Below are 19,267 nucleotides of genomic sequence, written 5' to 3' on the forward strand. Positions count from 1 at the left end.
TGCTGTTGTTCTTTTGTTTGCTGTTTTGCTTGTTTTTGTTTGATGTTTTGTTTGTTTTTGTTTGCTGTTTTGTTTTTGTTTGCTGTTGTTCTTGTTTTGCTTGTTTGTGATTGCTTTTGTAGCCGTTTTGTTTGTTGCGCTTGTTTTTGTATTTATTTTTTTGTTGTTCTGTTTGTTGATGTTGTCACTGTTATTTGTTTTTGTTATCTGTGTTTTTTTTTTTTTTGCCTTCTTCTTTATTGTTGTTGTCTCTGTTGATTTTATTCTGTTGTGTTTGTTTGCTTGTTGTTTTTGTTGTTGTCGTTGTTACTTTTGTAGGTTTGATCCTAGAAATGAGAAGAGGAGCTCCAATTTCATGAATCAAGATCCCTTTACCAGCATGAAAGGTTGGAGAGAGAGAGAGAGAGAGAGAGAGAGAGAGAGAGAGAGAGAGAGAGAGAGAGAGAGAGAGAGAGAGAGAGAGAGAGAGAGGGGGGGGTATTTGTTTTTTCTATTAAGTTAGCTCCCACATCCTCTGCTCTCCTCTCTCTCTCTCTCTCTCTCATTATCTTTCTTTCTTTCTTTCACAACTGTTGTTAGTTTTCGTTATCGTTGTTGCCACCTGTTTCCTGTATCTACCCAATTCCTTTCATTCTTCTCTCTCCTATTTCTTGTAACTCTTTTCCCATCCCTTTCTCCTTGTCCACCTCTCTCTCTCTCTCTCTCTCTCTCTCTCTCTCTCTCTCTCTCTCTCTCTCTCTCTCTCTTACACAAGGTTCTACAAGGTTTGGTTTAGGGTTCTCTCTCTCTATTAGGGCATGTGGCATCACTGGCTGGGCAGTTGGCACTCCCGCCCAGACGCCGTCGGCACTCTGGCACTTCCTACAACCACCTTCAGTGTGTCACTGCAGAGATGACACACTCCTCAGAAAGACTACCACTGCTAGTAGTAGTCTTAGTGACTCCCACACAATTTAACTATCCTGCCAAAGCTACTAAAACTATCACCATAATGTAATTAACACCTTGAGTGTCGAGGTAAGATTTGTCAGGTTACCGGACAAGTGTTTCCTGACGGGGGTCTTAGTCATAACATGACCCGTAGCTGGAGCTTTTGGTCATCTGACCGAGGCCTTCCGCTGGCTTACCCCTCCACCCCTTTAAAAAATATGGTTATGATTATAACCATAATCATAACCGTGTGTGTGTGTGTGTGTGTGTGTGTGTGTGTGTGTGTGTGTTCACCTAGTTGTGCTAGCAGGGGTCAATTCACAGCTCCAGGCCCCGCCTCTTCACTGATTGCTACTAGGTAACTCTCCCTGCTCCATGAGCTTTATCATACCTCTTCTTAAAGCTATGTGTGTGTGTATGTATACGATACACACACACATCACCTGGTATGTCAGAGGAATAGATGATACCCATCACCCTCAAAGTATTCTTGTATATGGTTGTCATGGTGGGTGTCAACGACTACTACACCCCAGGAAGACGACACCACCACCACCATACAGTAAGGTACCACCACCGTACAGGAAGGCACCATCACCGTACAGGAAGGCACTAGCACCACCGTACAGGAAGGCACTAGCACCACCGTACAGGAAGGCACTAGCACCACCGTACAGGAAGGCACTAGCACCACCGTACAGGAAGGCACTAGCACCACCGTACAGGAAGGCACTAGCACCACCGTACAGGAAGGCACTAGCACCACCGTACAGGAAGGCACCACCACCGTACAGGAAGGCACCACCACCGTACAGGAAGGCACCACCACCGTACAGGAAGGCACTAGCACCACCGTACAGGAAGGCACTAGCACCCCCGTACAGGAAGGCATTAGCACCACCGTACAGGAAGGCACCACCACCGTACAGGAAGGCACCACCACCATGACAAACATCAACAACAGTCGTTATCGGTTAAACGGAAGTGCCACACACCCACACCTGTTCAGACTTCACTACCAACCAATCAGGGAGAGGAAATCCCTGGGATGACACTTGTTCCTTGTTTACACCTGCTCAGCTGATCATGCACCTGTCTCTCCTGATGACTCCCACACCTGCCTCACCTGATGACTCCCTCACCTGCCAACTCCCACACCTGCCTTACCTGATGACTCCCACACCTGCCTCACCTGACAACACCCACACCTGCCTTACCTGATGACTTATACACCAGACACACCAGCATATTATTATTATATTCACAGGAAAGCGCTAGACCCGTATGGATCATATAGCACCTGGAATGAATGAGAGGTAAACCATGTTTGATTGTACTCAGGGATCAGGAAAGATCAAGAGCCCTTTTAGGAGCATCAAGGCAGTCCCCCCCCCCAGGGGAGGACTGACTCAACTAGTGACCACATCTGAGTCACCTCATCATGACTCTCACTACTTGTTTTCCAGCGTAACAAAACTCCTATTCAAATGCGTTATAACTGCTAATGGTTCCGAGGGGGGTCATCGCCCCCGCGGCCCGGTCTCAGACCAGGCCTAAAATGGAAAGGAAAAGTGAACAAGTATAAAACGTGTTAAGAATACGCTTGTATGATTGGTGTTAGCTGCCTGCTGGACAAGTACTGTTATGAACTTGACAAATGGGACCATTTCTATAGAAAATACTATATGGTATTATATATAGATATATGAATAGTACAGATATATGAATAGTCCGGCAGGGAGTTTATTACTGACGTAGACGAGAGAATATATAGTGACATAAGTAAGTTTTCTGATGACAGATAAATTCTGACGAGGACACTAGAGCACTACAAGATCTGGATAGGTTGATGCAGTTGTCGGAGAAGTGGCAGATGCGGTTTATTATGGACAAATGTAATTCTAATCCTGGGAAAAGAAAACAACCATGGGACTTATAAACTAAATACTGTAAATCTCAATCATTCTGACTGCCAGAGAAACTTAGGAGTCCTGGTTAGCAGTAATATATAACCAAGACAACAATACATAAATGTTCGCAATAAAGCCAATAGAATTCTTGGCTTCCTATCAAGAAGTATAAATAATATGAGTCCTCAGGTTATTCTTCAGCTTTTTATACCCTTAGTTATGCCTCGATTAAATTATGCTGCGCAATTCAGGACGAAGCTGATCCCGTGTGTCAGAAACATTCTCTAGTACGTGGCTACCTTGATGATGGTTAATAGCTCTTGATCCAAGGATATGGTGCTATCCTTAGTCAAAACTGATTACCACCCAGTGCTCAGGCATGAACCCTCAGGCATTAAAAACCGCTGGTATTGATAGATATAAATATACAAACCAAGACAAGATAGACACAGGTACAACCTTAACACAAAAACATATTTTTCTCATCCAGGGAAGTAATTACCTTGACAAAGCAGGTAGACGGAAGATACATGACGTGGCAGTTACCTCGAGAGTGCCAGTGGCACTGTGAGCACTTGCCCTGGCACTTGGCACCCCAACAAGTGCCAGATTAACCTCATGGTTAATTGGTGAACGAGGCCTCTTCAAAACAGCATAGGTGCCTTTCATGTTTAACACTTCAAACCCATGCACACACACACACACACACACACACACACACACACACACACACACACACACACACACACACACACACACACACGAGATTCAAAGAAGTGTTCACAGAGGAGACAGAAGGGGCTCCAGAAAGATGGAGAGGTAGGGCACACTACCATGTGCTGGACACAGTGCACACAACCGAGGAAGAAGTGAAGAGGCTTCTGAGTGAGCTAGATACCTCAAAGGCAATGGGGCCAGATAACATCTCCCCATGGGTATTGAGAGAGGGAGCAGAGGCGCTATGTGTACCCCTAACAACAATATTCAATACATCTATCGAAACAGGGAGATTGTCTGAGGCATGGAAGACAGCAAATGCAGTCCCAATCTTTAAAAAAGGAGACAGACATGAAGCATTAAACTACAGACCAGTGTCACTGACATGTATAATATGCAAAATCATGGAGAAGATTATCAGAAGAGTGGTGGAACACCTAGAAAGGAACGATCTCATCAACAGCAGCCAACATGGTTTCAGGGACGGGAAATCCTGTGTCACAAACCTACTGGAGTTCTATGACATGGTGACAGCAGTAAGACAAGAGAGAGAGGGGTGGGTGGATTGCATTTTCTTGGACTGCAAGAAGGCGTTTGACACAGTTCCACACAAGAGATTGGTGCAAAAACTGGAGGACCAAGCAGGGATAACAGGGAAGGCACTACAATGGATCAGGGAATACTTGTCAGGAAGACAGCAGCGAGTCATGGTACGTGGCGAGGTGTCAGAGTGGGCACCTGTGACCAGCGGGGTCCCACAGGGGTCAGTCCTAGGACCAGTGCTGTTTCTGGTATTTGTGAACGACATGACGGAAGGAATAGACTCTGAGGTGTCCCTGTTTGCAGATGACGTGAAGTTGATGAGAAGAATTCACTCGATCGAAGACCAGGCAGAACTACAAAGGGATCTGGACAGGCTGCAGACCTGGTCCAGCAATTGGCTCCTGGAGTTCAATCCCATCAAGTGCAAAGTCATGAAGATTGGGGAAGGGCAAAGAAGACCGCAGACGGAGTACAGTCTAGGGGGCCAGAGACTACAAACCTCACTCAAGGAAAAAGATCTTGGGGTGAGTATAACACCAGGCACATCTCCTGAAGCGCACATCAACCAAATAACTGCTGCAGCATATGGGCGCCTAGCAAACCTCAGAACAGCATTCCGACATCTTAATAAGGAATCATTCAGGACCCTGTACACCGTGTACGTTAGGCCCATATTGGAGTATGCGGCACCAGTTTGGAACCCATACCTAGCCAAGCACGTAAAGAAACTAGAGAAAGTGCAAAGGTTTGCAACAAGACTAGTCCCAGAGCTAAGAGGTATGTCCTACGAGGAGAGGTTAAGGGAAATCAACCTGATGACACTGGAGGACAGGAGAGATAGGGGGGACATGATAACGACATACAAAATACTGAGAGGAATTGACAAGGTGGACAAAGACAGGATGTTCCAGAGATTAGACACAGTAACAAGGGGACACAGTTGGAAGTTGAAGACACAGATGAATCACAGGGATGTTAGGAAGTATTTCTTCAGCCACAGAGTAGTCAGTAAGTGGAATAGTTTGGGAAGCGATGTGGTGGAGGTAGGATCCATACATAGCTTTAAGCAGAGGTATGATAAAGCTCACGGCTCAGGGAGAGTGACCTAGTAGCGATCAGTGAAGAGGCGGGGCCAGGAGCTCGGACTCGACCCCCGCAACCTCAACTAGGTGAGTAAAACTAGGTGAGTACACACACACACACACACACATGATGGAAGGGTTAGATTCAGAAGTGTCCCTGTTTGCAGATGATGTGAAGTTAATGAGGAGAATTAAATCAGATGAGGACCAGGCAGGACTTCAAAGAGACCTGGACAGACTGGACACCTGGTCCAGCAAATGGCTTCTCGAATTTAATCCTGCCAAATGCAAAGTCACGAAGATAGGGGAAGGGCACAGAAGACCACAGACAGAGTATAGGCTAGGTGGCCAAAGACTGCAAACCTCACTCAAGGAGAAAGATCTTGGGGTGAGTATAACACCGAGCATGTCTCCGGAAGCACACATCAATCAGATAACTGCTGCAGCATATGGGCGCCTGGCAAACCTGAGAACAGCATTCCGATACCTTAGTAAGGAATCGTTCAAGACACTGTACACCGTGTATGTCAGGCCCATACTGGAGTATGCAGCACCTGTTTGGAACCCGCACTTGATAAAGCACGTCAAGAAACTAGAGAAAGTACAAAGGTTTGCGACAAGGTTAGTTCCAGAGCTAAGGGGAATGTCCTATGAAGAAAGATTAAGGGAAATCGGCCTGACGACACTGGAGGACAGGAGGGTCAGGGGAGACATGATAACGACATATAAAATTCTGCGTGGAATAGACAAGGTGGACAAAGACAGGATGTTCCAGGGATGGGACACAGAAACAAGAGGCCACAATTGGAAGTTGAAGACACAAATGAGTCCGAGAGATATTAGGAAGTATTTCTTCAGTCATAGAGTTGTCAGGCAGTGGAATAGCCTAGAAAATGACGTAGTGGAGGCAGGAACCATACACAGTTTTAAGACGAGGTTTGATAAAGCTCATGGAGTGGGGAGAGAGAGGGCCCAGTAGCAACCGGTGAAGAGGCAGGGCCAGGAGCTAAGACTCGACCCCTGCAACCACAAATAGGTGAGTACACACACACACCGGGGCCAGGAGCTATGACTCGACCTGTCAGCATAGTTGCTGATCCCCTTATATGTGTTATATAGATTAGCTGAGTATCATAGTACCATCCATGTGTTTATATAGAAGATCCCTTAGGCCTGTGACGGTATGATGTCACGGGGTACAGCTTGAGGCAGTGAGAAGAGCTACCTCGGTCTCACTCGACGGACCACCTACGAACAGGCAAGAACAGGGCAGGCTGGGCTCCCACCTCTCATCCACAGTCTGACAATATATAGTGTTACCATCCAACAAGGTGTTTACCTTCAACCCTCGTATCTCCTACCGAACCCCACACGACAAATTGGTGGCAACGGAGGGCCTGTAATCCTGACGATTACAGCGATTTCTGGAGATAAATTTCTACTGGGCCAGTTGCCATCTCCTGACGCTAGGCCGACCTAGCCAGCCAGCTACCTCAAGCCAGCTACCCCAACCAAGCTTCTACCAGCCTCTACAATATTCACTGGTCAGTCTTTGTATTAGTGTTTATCTGCTTATTTGCATCACTCCCGAGGGGTTGACCCGAGTTTGCAAAATATGCCAGCAACCAGTCTGTGGTGAGGGAGTCAGCCCAGCCTAGCCTACTCCATCCAGCTTTGCCTGCCAAGCCAGCTTTCCACCCCCTGCTGTGCTCATCGTTAGAAGTTATCAAGCTATTCTGTGTGAAGGGTTAAGATAAGCCAGCCAGCAAATAACCCAAGTGACTAACCCAGTACTCAAGCAACCATGTGGGTACAGTCTTCATCGCTTTGTGCTTCAAGTTCTAGCCATTCTGAGTGCTTTTTCATCCCTGTGGTGTTGTGGTATTTCGTGGGTTTGTTTTTAAGCCAGCCGGCTTAGAAATATTTTTGCGCCAGTGTGGTTGTCCCCAGTGAGGCTTACGCCATTCATCCCATAGGCCCACTCACCACGTATGTCTCAGCCCTGCTTCAGCCCACTCACCCAACCACTACCACTGTGTTATTGTACTCTTATTATGGGTACTAGTACCATATTTTAAGGACCACATAGGGGGTCAAGAGCTAGAGTGTGTCTTTTGTCATCGGCGCCACCATTAAAAGCCTCCTGTGTGAGTTCATCGTCGATTTAAGCGCAATTCTACGATCACGTGTGGACAGCAGCCAGCTGCAAGACGACATAAACATCCACCACCATCCACCACCTTCCACCATCTACCTAATTCTTCACCAAGTCGTTACAGTGATAATATTTTTTCATAGAGACATTTGCGAGTGTTGAGACATTTCTTTTTGTTTCCAGTGATTTTTCTTAGTGACATTCAGTGACTCTCGATTAGACTCAGTGTTTATTATATACTGTTTGCAATATTTTTTTATCTTCTTAATTCAGTGTTAATTTTCGTGCATAATTTCATATCTGTTGTGTTGTGCTTCTTTTTTTTATATACTTTAAGTAAGTACCTTAGTATTTATCCTTTGTTGTGTGTGCAACACTTATAAGCAGTACAGAACTTGTGTTTACACTTCAGAATCACCTTGTGTTCATAGTATTCCAGTGAAGTAATTCAGTAATTTATTACCTCGTATTCTGCATCACAACTCAGTGTTGTCTGTTACATATTTATCCCAGCATTTGTGTATTCTTGCCAGTTTATTACATTTTTTTCTCTGTGTGTTGAACATTTTTGTGTTAATTCTTTTCATTCAGCCAGTGTCTAATTTGTCTTATTTCCACAGACAATAGTGCTATTATTTTGTGCAAGCAAGAAAATTATTTTATAAATTTTTTCACACATCAAGTTTCATAGCAAGAAAATTCTAGTATTGTGTTTATGTTGATGTGTCCTGCATCACTGTAAGTGTTCAAACCCTTTTGTTCTGTGTTTGGCATCCACTATTATTTTTCATGTTTCATTGAACAAATTCACTCTTAGTGCAATTTTTTAAGTTGTTCATTTAAAGTAAATTGTTCTTTTGCTTGTTCAGTGTTGTTTAAGCTGCAGTTAAGAGTTAAAGTGTTCACTCAGTTCATTCCTTGCTATATTTTCTTTCCTTGTAAACAGTGTTTTCTTGTGTAATTTTTTTTTATTGCACATTGACTCATTTTGCAATAATTCTTGTGCAAGCATTGTGTCATTAAAATTTTTCTTTCAGAAATTTTATGTAGTGTGTGTGCAGCACTTTTGATTAGCAATTGTTAATTGCAGTATTGCTACAGTTTATTTCAGTGCAGTTTCTTATGCTCTGTTCTGTGCATAATATTTTATTCTTTGTGTGCCATTTTATTTTATTTTAGTGAATTGTTACCCAGTTTGTTTTAATTTTGCACAAGCTTTATTGAGTCCAATTTGACGTTTTTTGATTGATTCATCATTTTATTGTTGAATTTCCCTATTGCATTGAGAGTAAAGACTGTGCCATTAATCCAATTTAAAGTAAAATTTGAGTAAATTAGATTTGAGTAAATTACAAGTTCTCTTGATTTTCAAAGTGTTGTTTAATCAGTTGAGTATTTTCTTGTGTGAGTTTCCTTGCTTTCTGTGTGACCTGTCAATTTTTAATTACTTATGCAGAATAGCTAAGCATTTTCTTCCCATTTAAGTTCACTGTGTTGTGTGTCCCTCAGTTACATTTTCCTTTATTCTTTCTATTTTTTTTTTTTTTGACTTATGCCCTTGAGTAAGTTCCCTGAGAACATGTCCCAGTCACTTTTGAATGTTTACTTAGTGTATCATGCCAGTCAAAGTCAATATGAATCAGTCCACAGTACCAATATTCCCTTACTGACTGAAAAACAATACCTAGCCCTTGAGCAATGTGTTTGATCTCACAGCTTGTATCTGAGATTTGTGCTGTGAAATGTGAAGTTCAGATTAAGCTCCAATAAATTCGTTCATTACTTATTAACGTAGCATAGCGGTCAGGCACTAGTAATACTGTCACTCCTGTCTGGACTCCAGCCACAATATCGTGCACGCAGGATAGTGCTGAGACTACTATCCTTGCGATGACAACTTGTTCAAGTACTCGTTCCTTCCCAGGGGACGCTTTGAGAAGAACTTTACTTGCAACGAGTTATGCCATCTCTTGCTGCTGCCACAAGCCATTGCAGAAAGACGTTTCTGTGGCTAGCGTGCTCACTTGAGTGTTGTTGTCCCTTGTGTTCCAGATGGTGATCCCATCCTCGTTGACAGTAATCAGTTATTTCGATCCTCCCAGAGATGATAACCATTCTGCATATGTAAACCTCACCCTCGCAGAATTGGGTTTAAATGTACATAGTCTGTACAACTAGTTGTCTGAGATGAAGGAAATTGTCAACTGTTTGTTATTAACTGATCAGTTTTTCAAAAAAAAAATTTTTTCGTGTTCACGTTCCCTCCGAATTCTGAGAATTTGACAGTAATGATCTGAATGCACACCAGATGCCTTTGCTGTTAATTTCACCTTGTATATATACATTTATTTCCTCAGAATCTGTAGAGTGCATGAATACAGATCGATCGATCAATTCCATCCCATATTGTACCATGATTTCTTATAGTTTGTAATGCATTACGTTAAAAGTGATTACGTTAACACCCATTACGTAAAACTCATTTTGTTAACATCCAGTATGATACCATCCATTAGTTCTAAGATACATATGAATTTGTTATTGTATAGAATCAGCCCAGAACCACCTGTCTGTTCAGCCTATAGCATAGTAGTGAATGTCGAGACGACATACGTAACATGACCGAGCTGTCAGCATAGTTGCTGATCCCCTTATATGTGTTATATAGATTAGCTGAGTATCATAGTACCATCCATGTGTTTATATAGAAGATCCCTTAGGCCTGTGACGGTATGATGTCACGGGGTACAGCTTGAGGCAGTGAGAAGAGCTACCTCGGTCTCACTCGACGGACCACCTACGAACAGGCAAGAACAGGGAGGCTGGGCTCCCACCTCTCATCCACAGTCTGACAATATATAGTGTTACCATCCAACAAGGTGTTTACCTTCAACCCTCGTATCTCCTACCGAACCCCACACGACAGACCCCTGCAACCACAACTAGGTGAGTACACACACAACAGCTCCTGGCGGCGTCAGGAGCTGTGAATCAACCCTTGCAACCACAACTAGGTGAGTACACACACACACACACACACACAGATAAGATGTTCCAGAGAGGGGACACAGAAACAAGGGGTCACAACTGGAAGCTGAAGACTCAGACGAGTCACAGGGTCGTTAGGAAGTATTTCTTCAGTCATAGAGTCGTCAGGAAGTGGAATAGCCTAGCAAGTGAAGTAGTGGAGGCAGGAACCATACATAGTTTTAAGAAGAGGTATAACAAAGCTCAGGAAGCAGAGAGGGAGAGGACCTAGTAGCGATCAGTGAAGAGGCGGGGCCAGGCGCTGAGTCTCGACCCCTGCAACCACAATTAGGTGAATTAGGTGAGTACACACACACACACACACACACACACACACAATTACAGAGCAACAATACCTTCTTTCTCACCCCTTCCCCTTACTATATAAATCTGCTTGATGCATAGCCAAGAAAAATGGGCCACTTATTTCAAGCGCATGTCCAAAGGACATGGGGGAGAGAGCCAAGGCTACGCGACAGTAAAGAGACAAACCCATTCTTAAACTACATTTCCTGCCCGCGTCCCAGAGTTTCGCTAGCGGGGAAACAGCTAAAATATCATTCATATTCAATACACAGCTCCATGATCAGGTATGAAAAGCCTGAAACCAATAAGGCCAGAAAATGTAATCTAAGACGTGGGGTCGGGTACAGAGACTCGGCCCCCATCAAAAACAAATTAGAGTACAAATCGGTGAGTATAAATGAGAGTACAATTTAGAATATACAAATGAGAGTACAAATCAGGGAGTACAAATCAGGGGGTACAAATCAAGGAGTACAAATCAAGGAGTACAAATCAAGAAGTACAAATCAAAGAGTACAAATCAAAGAGTACAAATCAAAGAGTAGAAATCAGGGAGTACAAATCAGGGAGTACAAATCAGGGAGTACAAATCAGGGAGTACAAATCAGGGAGTACAAATCAGGGAGTACAAATCAGGGAGTACAAATCAAGGAGTACAAATCAAGAAGTACAAATCAAGAAGTAAAAATCAAGAAGTAAAAATCAAGAAGTAAAAATCAAGAAGTATAAATCTAAGAGGAAGAAGGAAAATGCCTTCAGTGATTCAATGTGAATCATACGAAAAAAAATTTCTGTTTTTATCTACATTTGAATGAAACCCACTGAAAAGACAGCAGCAGCAGCAGCAGCATTAACAGCAACAACAGCAGCAGTAACAACAGCAGCAGTAACAACAGCAGCAGTAACAACAGCAGCAGTAACAACAGCAGCTTGTGCAAGCTGCCCATCCACGTAGTACTCACGTGAGTAACAACCTTGCAGAAATACACCAATGTTGGCTGAATCACTAAACTGGTTACCTACCATACAATCAGCACCCGCCCCAGGAGACACGTTTTACCCCTGGCACCATTTCATCCTACAGGGAGCGAAACGATGCCCCCAGCGAAAGCTAGTCCTTCATCGTGTTTATCCTTCGGCAACACTAACAGAACACCGCCCGGACCCAAGCAGACTGATACTTACATGGTAAGATGTCCTTGTATCTGTTCTTGCGACGATTGACATCCTTCTCACCCTCGAGACAGCAGTAGTCAGGTCTGGACTTCAAGCTTTCAGTCAGCAGCTTGAGTTCCTGTAAGAGGGAACGACATAAGGAGGAGGAACACTGCAACAGGCCTACTGGCCCATTTGGCATTCCCTTCTCAACCCCAAACACACTAACAAAAAACATTCGCCCAACCCATAATCAATGTTACCCAAGGATTAGAAAACACGATGAACATTGTTCCTGCGATGAACAAGATACTACTAATTACAAGTGGGAACCAGAATCACCAGAGAACTATGAAAAAGAGTGGTGATAAAGAAAGCTTTGGCCCAGAGAGCTGTGGAAAAGATAGTGGTGGTGAGCATATCTTTAAGAACATAAGAACATAAGAACGAAGGAACACTGCAGAAGGCCTACTGGCCCATGCGAGGCAGGTCCAAGTCTCCTACCGGCTTAAGCCAATGCACCCAACCTAGTCAGGTCAGGTCACATTGACTTAAGGGAGGAACACGGCAACCGACCTGGTAGCACAAGCTAATCAGGTCCAACTCACACCCACCCACATCTCCATTTCCTTGGACCAGGAGCCCTTCACTAACATTCCCACATAAAGAGTTTACCTGGAGAGTTTACCTGGAGAGAGTTCCGGGGGTCAACGCCCCCGCGGCCCGGTCTGTGACCAGGCCTCCTTAGGTCAGTGTCCCAGGATGCGACCCACACCAGTCGACTAACACCCAGGTACCCATTTTACTGATGGGGAACATAGACAACAGGTGGAAAGAAACACGTCCAATGTTTCTACTCTGGCTGGGAATCGAACCCAGGCCCTCACCGTGTGAAGCGAGAGCGTTAGGGCCTGGGTTCGATTCCCAGCCAGAGTAGAAACATTGGACGTGTTTCTTTCCTTTGAACCAGAGAGCTGTGGAAAAGATAGCTTTTAGACAGAAAACAGTGGGAAAAAATGGACCAGAGAGCTGTCAAAGATGGGGAACTGTTAAAAAAAATGTTTTCGCCCTGAAGAGCGAAACGTAGCTCCCAAAATTAATATTCAAAATGTTGCATGTTTATTTCTTACTTCTATCAATACTACACATATAACCCCCACATACTGCAACTTTTCGCCATGACGTAGAATATCGTCACATGAAAAAAACGGCACAAATAAAGTTATATGGAACCTTTCTTGACGATGTTTCGTACACGCAGTGGGCTCCATCAAGTCAAAGATATACCTTTAAAAAGTTTCGAGAGTTTCTCTACTCCCTGAGCCCGGCCATGGGCCAGGCTCGATATATACACACACAAATATCTGGTTAGGACGTTTCGCACTTGGCGAAACGTTTCTTTATCATATTTCATAATATTTTATTTACACATCTACTCACAGTATCAAAACAAAATCAATGCGAAGATTGAGACACTTATGCAGCATATGGGAATGTTTATTCAGGAAACGTTTCGCCACACAGTGGCTTCATCAGTCCAATGCAAAGAGGAAGGCGTAAGGAGAGGAGTATGAGGTACCTGAGGGACTGATTACCTCATACTCCTCCTCTCCTTACGCCTTCCTCTTTGTATTGGACTGATGAAGCCACTGTGTGGCGAAACGTTTCCTGAATAAAGATTCCCATATGCTGCATAAGTGTCTCAATCTTCAACTTGTCGGTTTTTCAAACCATTCATCACAAAATCAATGCGACGTTTCACTCTCCATGAGCTTTGTAATGCCGTTATAACAAAGTCCTTAGAGAGCGAAACGTTGCCACAATAAAATGTCGCATTAATTGGACTTGTGTCCTTTTACCAAACATGCCGGTAATTCTACCAACAACGTTACAAATTAAAACTAGCCTATTACTAAAAGAAATTCGATATCGATACTCAATTTTAGGCCAATATTGAAACCGATATTTTTTGCATAGGTCTACCAGACAGAAATTATCACAAGCCTTGAGGAGGCGCAGAGTGAACACAAGAATAAACCGTGAATTAGAGCACCCGACAACGTACTTCTCCCACAAGAGTAACGCTCCGCTCTTCGGGACGCAGAAGACGGCAGTCGGAGGTGTATGTCGACTCCAAAGCAACCGTTGATGTTCAAATTAAGATATCACGATATCCGTGTAAGGTCAATGGTATGGTGATACCCACAAGATGTGGAAAATGACATTTGTGTACAGTTCAGACAATTATTAGAGGAAACGTTTCGCCCCGAGTGGCTTTTTCAGTCCAGTAATAAAGTTGGTAGAATTACCGACAATATGTAAAGTAAAAGGACACAAGTGCAACTAATGTGACATTTTATTGTGGCAACGTTTCGCTCTCCAGTAACGGCTTGACAAAGCTCCTGGAGAGCGAAACGTTGCCACAATAAAATGTCACATTAGTTGCACTTGTGTCCTTTCTTCAGTCCTGAAGAGGATCGAGACACACGTGTAACAGATGGACATCCTTATTGTTGAAACGTTTCGCCTACACAGTAGGCTTCCTCATCCAGCAGGTGTAGTGGTGAAATATTGCAATCAGTCCATCAACCTTGGAGAAATAGTATTTCAGATGGCCAGTCCCTCAGCCTGGAAATAAGAGTTCAGCTTCATGGTCTGGAACGATATGAGACTAAAGCGTGAAAACGGAGTCTTAAATACTGTCGAAGGTTGTTAGGTAAGACACATAGTTCTACTGTCTTCAAGTTATGTCCTAGAATTTGTATTGATAAAGCCACTGGATGGCGAAACGTCTACAATAAAGATACCCAGATGTTGCACATGTGTCTTACTCTCATCTTGTCGGTATTATATACCATTCGTACACAACTTGTCAGACACTGCAACATCATGTAATCTTAATTCTGAGGACATGTACATAACCTTCACGACTACGACAACTACTACTACAACTAACCCATCTCTTTGGGAAGGACCTACTTCCACTGGGGAATCCCGCCTACCAGTGAATATGCCTTCGTCTGCTACACCTGACGTTACTATATAAGCGCCAGGATTCTTTCTTCTGCTTCAGAATCTCCACGACTATGGTGCTGTTCGCACCTACTCCTAGGTTGAGGGACTGATTACCTCATCTTCTGTACATAGTTCTACTGTCTTCAAGTTATGTCCTAGAATTTGTATTGATAAAGCCACTGGATGGCGAAACGTCTACAATAAAGATACCCAGATGTTGCACATGTGTCTTACTCTCATCATGCAACAGTTAGGTATCTTTATTTCGAAACGTTTCGCCTACACAGTAGGCTGAAGATTGAGACACTTATGCAGCATATGGGAATCTTTATTCAGGAAACGTTTCGCCACAAGTGTCTCAATCTTCAACTTGTCGGTTTTTCAAACCATTCATCACACAGTAGGCTACTGTGTAGGCGAAACGTTTCGAAATAAAGATACCTAACTGTTGCATATGTGTCTTACCTAACAACCAGTCGGTATTTTATACCATTTTAATGTTCAAACTGTCGAAGGTGTGGTGGAAGATCTCGAGGACGTCGCGAGGGACGGGATTCACTAGTAGACGAAGACCTGCTGAAGCTTTTACCCTAATAAATGTCGTGAAGTGTAACTGTCTTTTTCAATAATATACAGTAGCAAGAAGCGCCTGTAGGAGGGTTTGAAGTCTTTGTGTGTATTGAACAACTAGTGGATGCGAGTAACATACTTGGTCCAGTAATTCACTGACCCAGAGGTGGTTCAGTGTGCAGTGGTCCAGTATACAACGATGATATGGAGTGCTCCAATAAGCAGTGCTTCAGTATACAAAGATCTAGTATACAATGATTAATTTTGCAGTGTTTCAACAGTCACTGGTCCAGCAGTCATTGGTTCAAGTCACTAGCTCAACAATCACTGGTCCAACAGTCACTGGTCCAACAGTCACTGTGTCAGCATAGTTGCTGATCCCTGTATTCCCAGTATTATATAGCATAGCATATTAGTATCATCCATGTGCTTTAGATACGAGATCCCTTGTAGGCCTGTGGCTTTGTGTGACGTCACGGGATACAGATGTGTAGGCTCATACCTCTGCCCCGGCCTCACTCGGCGGCAGACCATTCAGCGGACAGGCAAGGCAGCTGAGCTCCATCCCTCATCTCAGTCTGACAATATATAGTTACCATCCTACAAGTGTGTCTACCTTCAACCTACGACATCTCCATTTAAGAACCCTTTACGATAACTGGTCCAACAGTCACTGGTCCAACAATCACTGGTCCAGCAGTCACTGGTCCAACAATCACTGGTCCAGCAGTCACTGGTCCAACAGTCACTGGTCCAACAGTCACTGGTCCATCAGTCACTGGTCCATCAGTCACTAGTCCAACAGTCACTAGTCCAACAATCACTGGTCCAGCAGAGTCTCCGTTACCATCTTTTTCTAATCTTTGTAAAGCTTAAGTACGCAGCTACGAATACAAACTTAGCAATGTATACACACTAATACACTTATATATACACAAGATGTAAATTTCAGCATAAATATACATCGTGGGGAAAGGGGGGGGGTCAGGAAAGAGCACATCTTAAAGTATACATTTATATACATCAATGTGAGTGATGATGGTCAAAGTATACTCAAAAGAAAGTCAATAAACTGATAAATACCTACTGATGTATACATATTAATACATAGGCTGGAAGGATACCATTCACACGAACATGAATTTCTCCACGAACTCCATTAACTAAAAACTTAAGCTGAAGCTTAAATATTTCAGCTAAAGTTAAACTAAGTTTATTCAGGTATACATAAATACAGTTACACAAATTATCATACATAGTAACCCAAAAATGTCAAAGTGACTTATTTTCATTGGTTTTCCTTAGTATTTTAATATTTATAATTTAACAGTTAAATAAGATAAATAATTCAATTTAATTCCGTTTCTGTGAAGCTTCGATTATCTGGGTTATTATATTCTTTGTTATCGTGACTGGTGTGTGGCTGGTGTGTGGCTGGTGTGTGGCTGGTGTGTGGCTGGTGTGTGGCTGGTGTGTGGCTGGTGTGTGGCTGGTGTGTGACTGGTGTGTGACTGGTGTGTGGCTGGTGTGTGGCTGGTGTGTGGCTGGTGTGTGGCTGGTGTGTGGCTGGTGTGTGACTGGTGTGTGACTGGTGTGTGGCTGGTGTGTGGCTGGTGTGTGACTGGTGTGTGGCTGGTGTGTGGCTGGTGTGTGGCTGGTGTGTGGTTGGTGTGTGGTTGGTGTGTGACTGGTGTGTGGCTGGTGTGTGGCTGGTGTGTGACTGGTGTGTGGCTGGTGTGTGACTGGTGTGTGACTGGTGTGTGGCTGGTGTGTGGCTGGTGTGTGGCTGGTGTGTGGCTGGTGTGTGGCTGGTGTGTGACTGGTGTGTGGCTGGTGTGTGGGTGGGGTGTGTGTGGCTGGTGTGTGACTGGTGTGTGGCTGGTGTGTGACTGGTGTGTGGCTGGTGTGTGGCTGGTGTGTGACTGGTGTGTGACTGGTGTGTGACTGGTGTGTGACTGGTGTGACTGGTGTGTGGCTGGTGTGTGGCTGGTGTGTGGCTGGTGTGTGGCTGGTGTGTGGCTGGTGTGTGACTGGTGTGTGACTGGTGTGTGACTGGTGTGTGGCTGGTGTGTGGCTGGTGTGTGGCTGGTGTGTGGCTGGTGTGTGGCTGGTGTGTGGCTGGTGTGTGGCTGGTGTGTGACTGGTGTGTGGCTGGTGTGTGGCTGGTGTGTGGCTGGTGTGTGGCTGGTGTGTGGCTGGTGTGTGACTGGTGTGTGACTGGTGTGTGGCTGGTGGGATATTTCTGCTGTGTCTGGGATGGTGATGTTAACGGCTTGGTGCGAAGCTGTGTCTGTGGGCGGGAGGTGAGGGAGTGACCTTGAAGTTAGGGATCACCACCACCACCTGCACCACCACTACTACCACCACCTGCACCACCACCACACCACTGCTGAAATTCTTCCCTGTGGGAGCAAGAGCCTTGGCAGACAGTGCAAAATGCCTCCAATGAAAAGGAACTGACAATTGTCATCACCCCTTACTCAGAGAGGCCGTCATTATTGCCCCTTCCCCAGAGAAGCCGTCAGCACCATCCCTGCCCAGAGAGGCCATCATTATCACCACTGCCCCAGAGAGGCCATCATTATAATTCACCACTGCCCCAGAGAGGCCATCATTATCACCACTGCCCCAGAGAGGATATCATTATCACCACTGCCCCAAAGGCCATTATCATCACTACTGCCCCAGAGAGGCCATCATTATCACCACTGCCCCAGAGAGGCCATCATTATCACCACTGCCCCAGAGAGGCCATCATTATCACCACTGCCCCAGAGAGGCCATCATTATCACCACTGCCCCAGAGAGGCCATCATTATCACCACTGCCCCAGAGAGGCCATCATTATCACCACTGCCCCAAAGGTCATTATCATCACTACTGCCCCAGAGAGGCCATCATTATCACCACTGCCCCAGAGAGGCCATCATTATCACCACTGCCCCAGATAGGCCATCATTATCACCACTGCCCCAGAGAGGCCATCATTATCACCACTGCCCCAGAGAGACCATCATTATCACCACTGCCCCAGAGAGGCCATCATTATCACCACTGCCCAGAGAGGCCATCATTATCACCACTGCCCCAGAGAGGCCATCATTATCACCACTGCCCCAGAGAGGCCATCATTATCACCACTGCCCCAGAGAGGCCATCATTATCACCACTGCCCCAGAGAGGCCATCATTATCACCACTGCCCCAGAGAGACCATCATTATCACCACTGCCCCAGAGAGACCATCATTATCACCACTGCCCCAGAGAGACCATCATTATCACCACTGCCCCAGAGAGAACATCATTATCACCACTGCCCCAGAGAGGCCATCATTATCACCACTGCCCCAGAGAGAACATTATCACCACTACCCCAGATAGGCCATCATTATCACCACTGCCTCAGAGAGGCCATCATTATCACCACTGCCCCAGAGAGACCATCATTATCACCACTGCCCCAGAGAGACCATCATTATCACCACTGCCCCAGAGAGACCATCATTATCACCACTGCCCCAGAGAGACCATTATCACCACTGCCCCAGAGAGACCATCATTATCACCACTGCCCCAGAGAGACCATCATTATCACCACTGCCCCAGAGAGACCATTATCACCACTGCCCCAGAGAGACCATCATTATCACCACTGCCCCAGAGAGACCATTATCACCACTGCCCCAGAGAGACCATCATTATCACCACTGCCTCAGAGAGACCATCATTATCACCACTGCCCCAGAGAGACCATCATTATCACCACTGCCCCAGAGAGACCATTATCACCACTGCCCCAGAGAGACCATCATTATCACCACTGCCCCAGAGAGACCATCATTATCACCACTGCCCC

The 19,267-nt window shown here is 44.9% G+C and overlaps 1 protein-coding gene across 4 annotated transcripts in view; it reads right to left on the minus strand.

The window, feature by feature from the left end:
- LOC128701179 (uncharacterized) overlaps positions 1-19,267 on the minus strand; it is a 185,745-nt gene that overhangs the window by 149,033 nt on the left and 17,445 nt on the right. For all 4 annotated transcript variants that reach the window (XR_011394034.1, XR_011394035.1, XR_011394036.1 and 1 more), the window contains exon 2: positions 11,856-11,964. Coding sequence is in view for 1 of the 4 variants with exons in the window: in XM_070100552.1 (XP_069956653.1) it covers positions 11,856-11,964 (109 nt within the window). In the remaining 3 variants the exon portion in view is untranslated. The remainder of the gene's footprint in view (positions 1-11,855; positions 11,965-19,267) is intronic.

Source organism: Cherax quadricarinatus, chromosome 73 (assembly GCF_038502225.1).
Source record: "Cherax quadricarinatus isolate ZL_2023a chromosome 73, ASM3850222v1, whole genome shotgun sequence".
NCBI lineage: Eukaryota > Metazoa > Arthropoda > Malacostraca > Decapoda > Parastacidae > Cherax > Cherax quadricarinatus.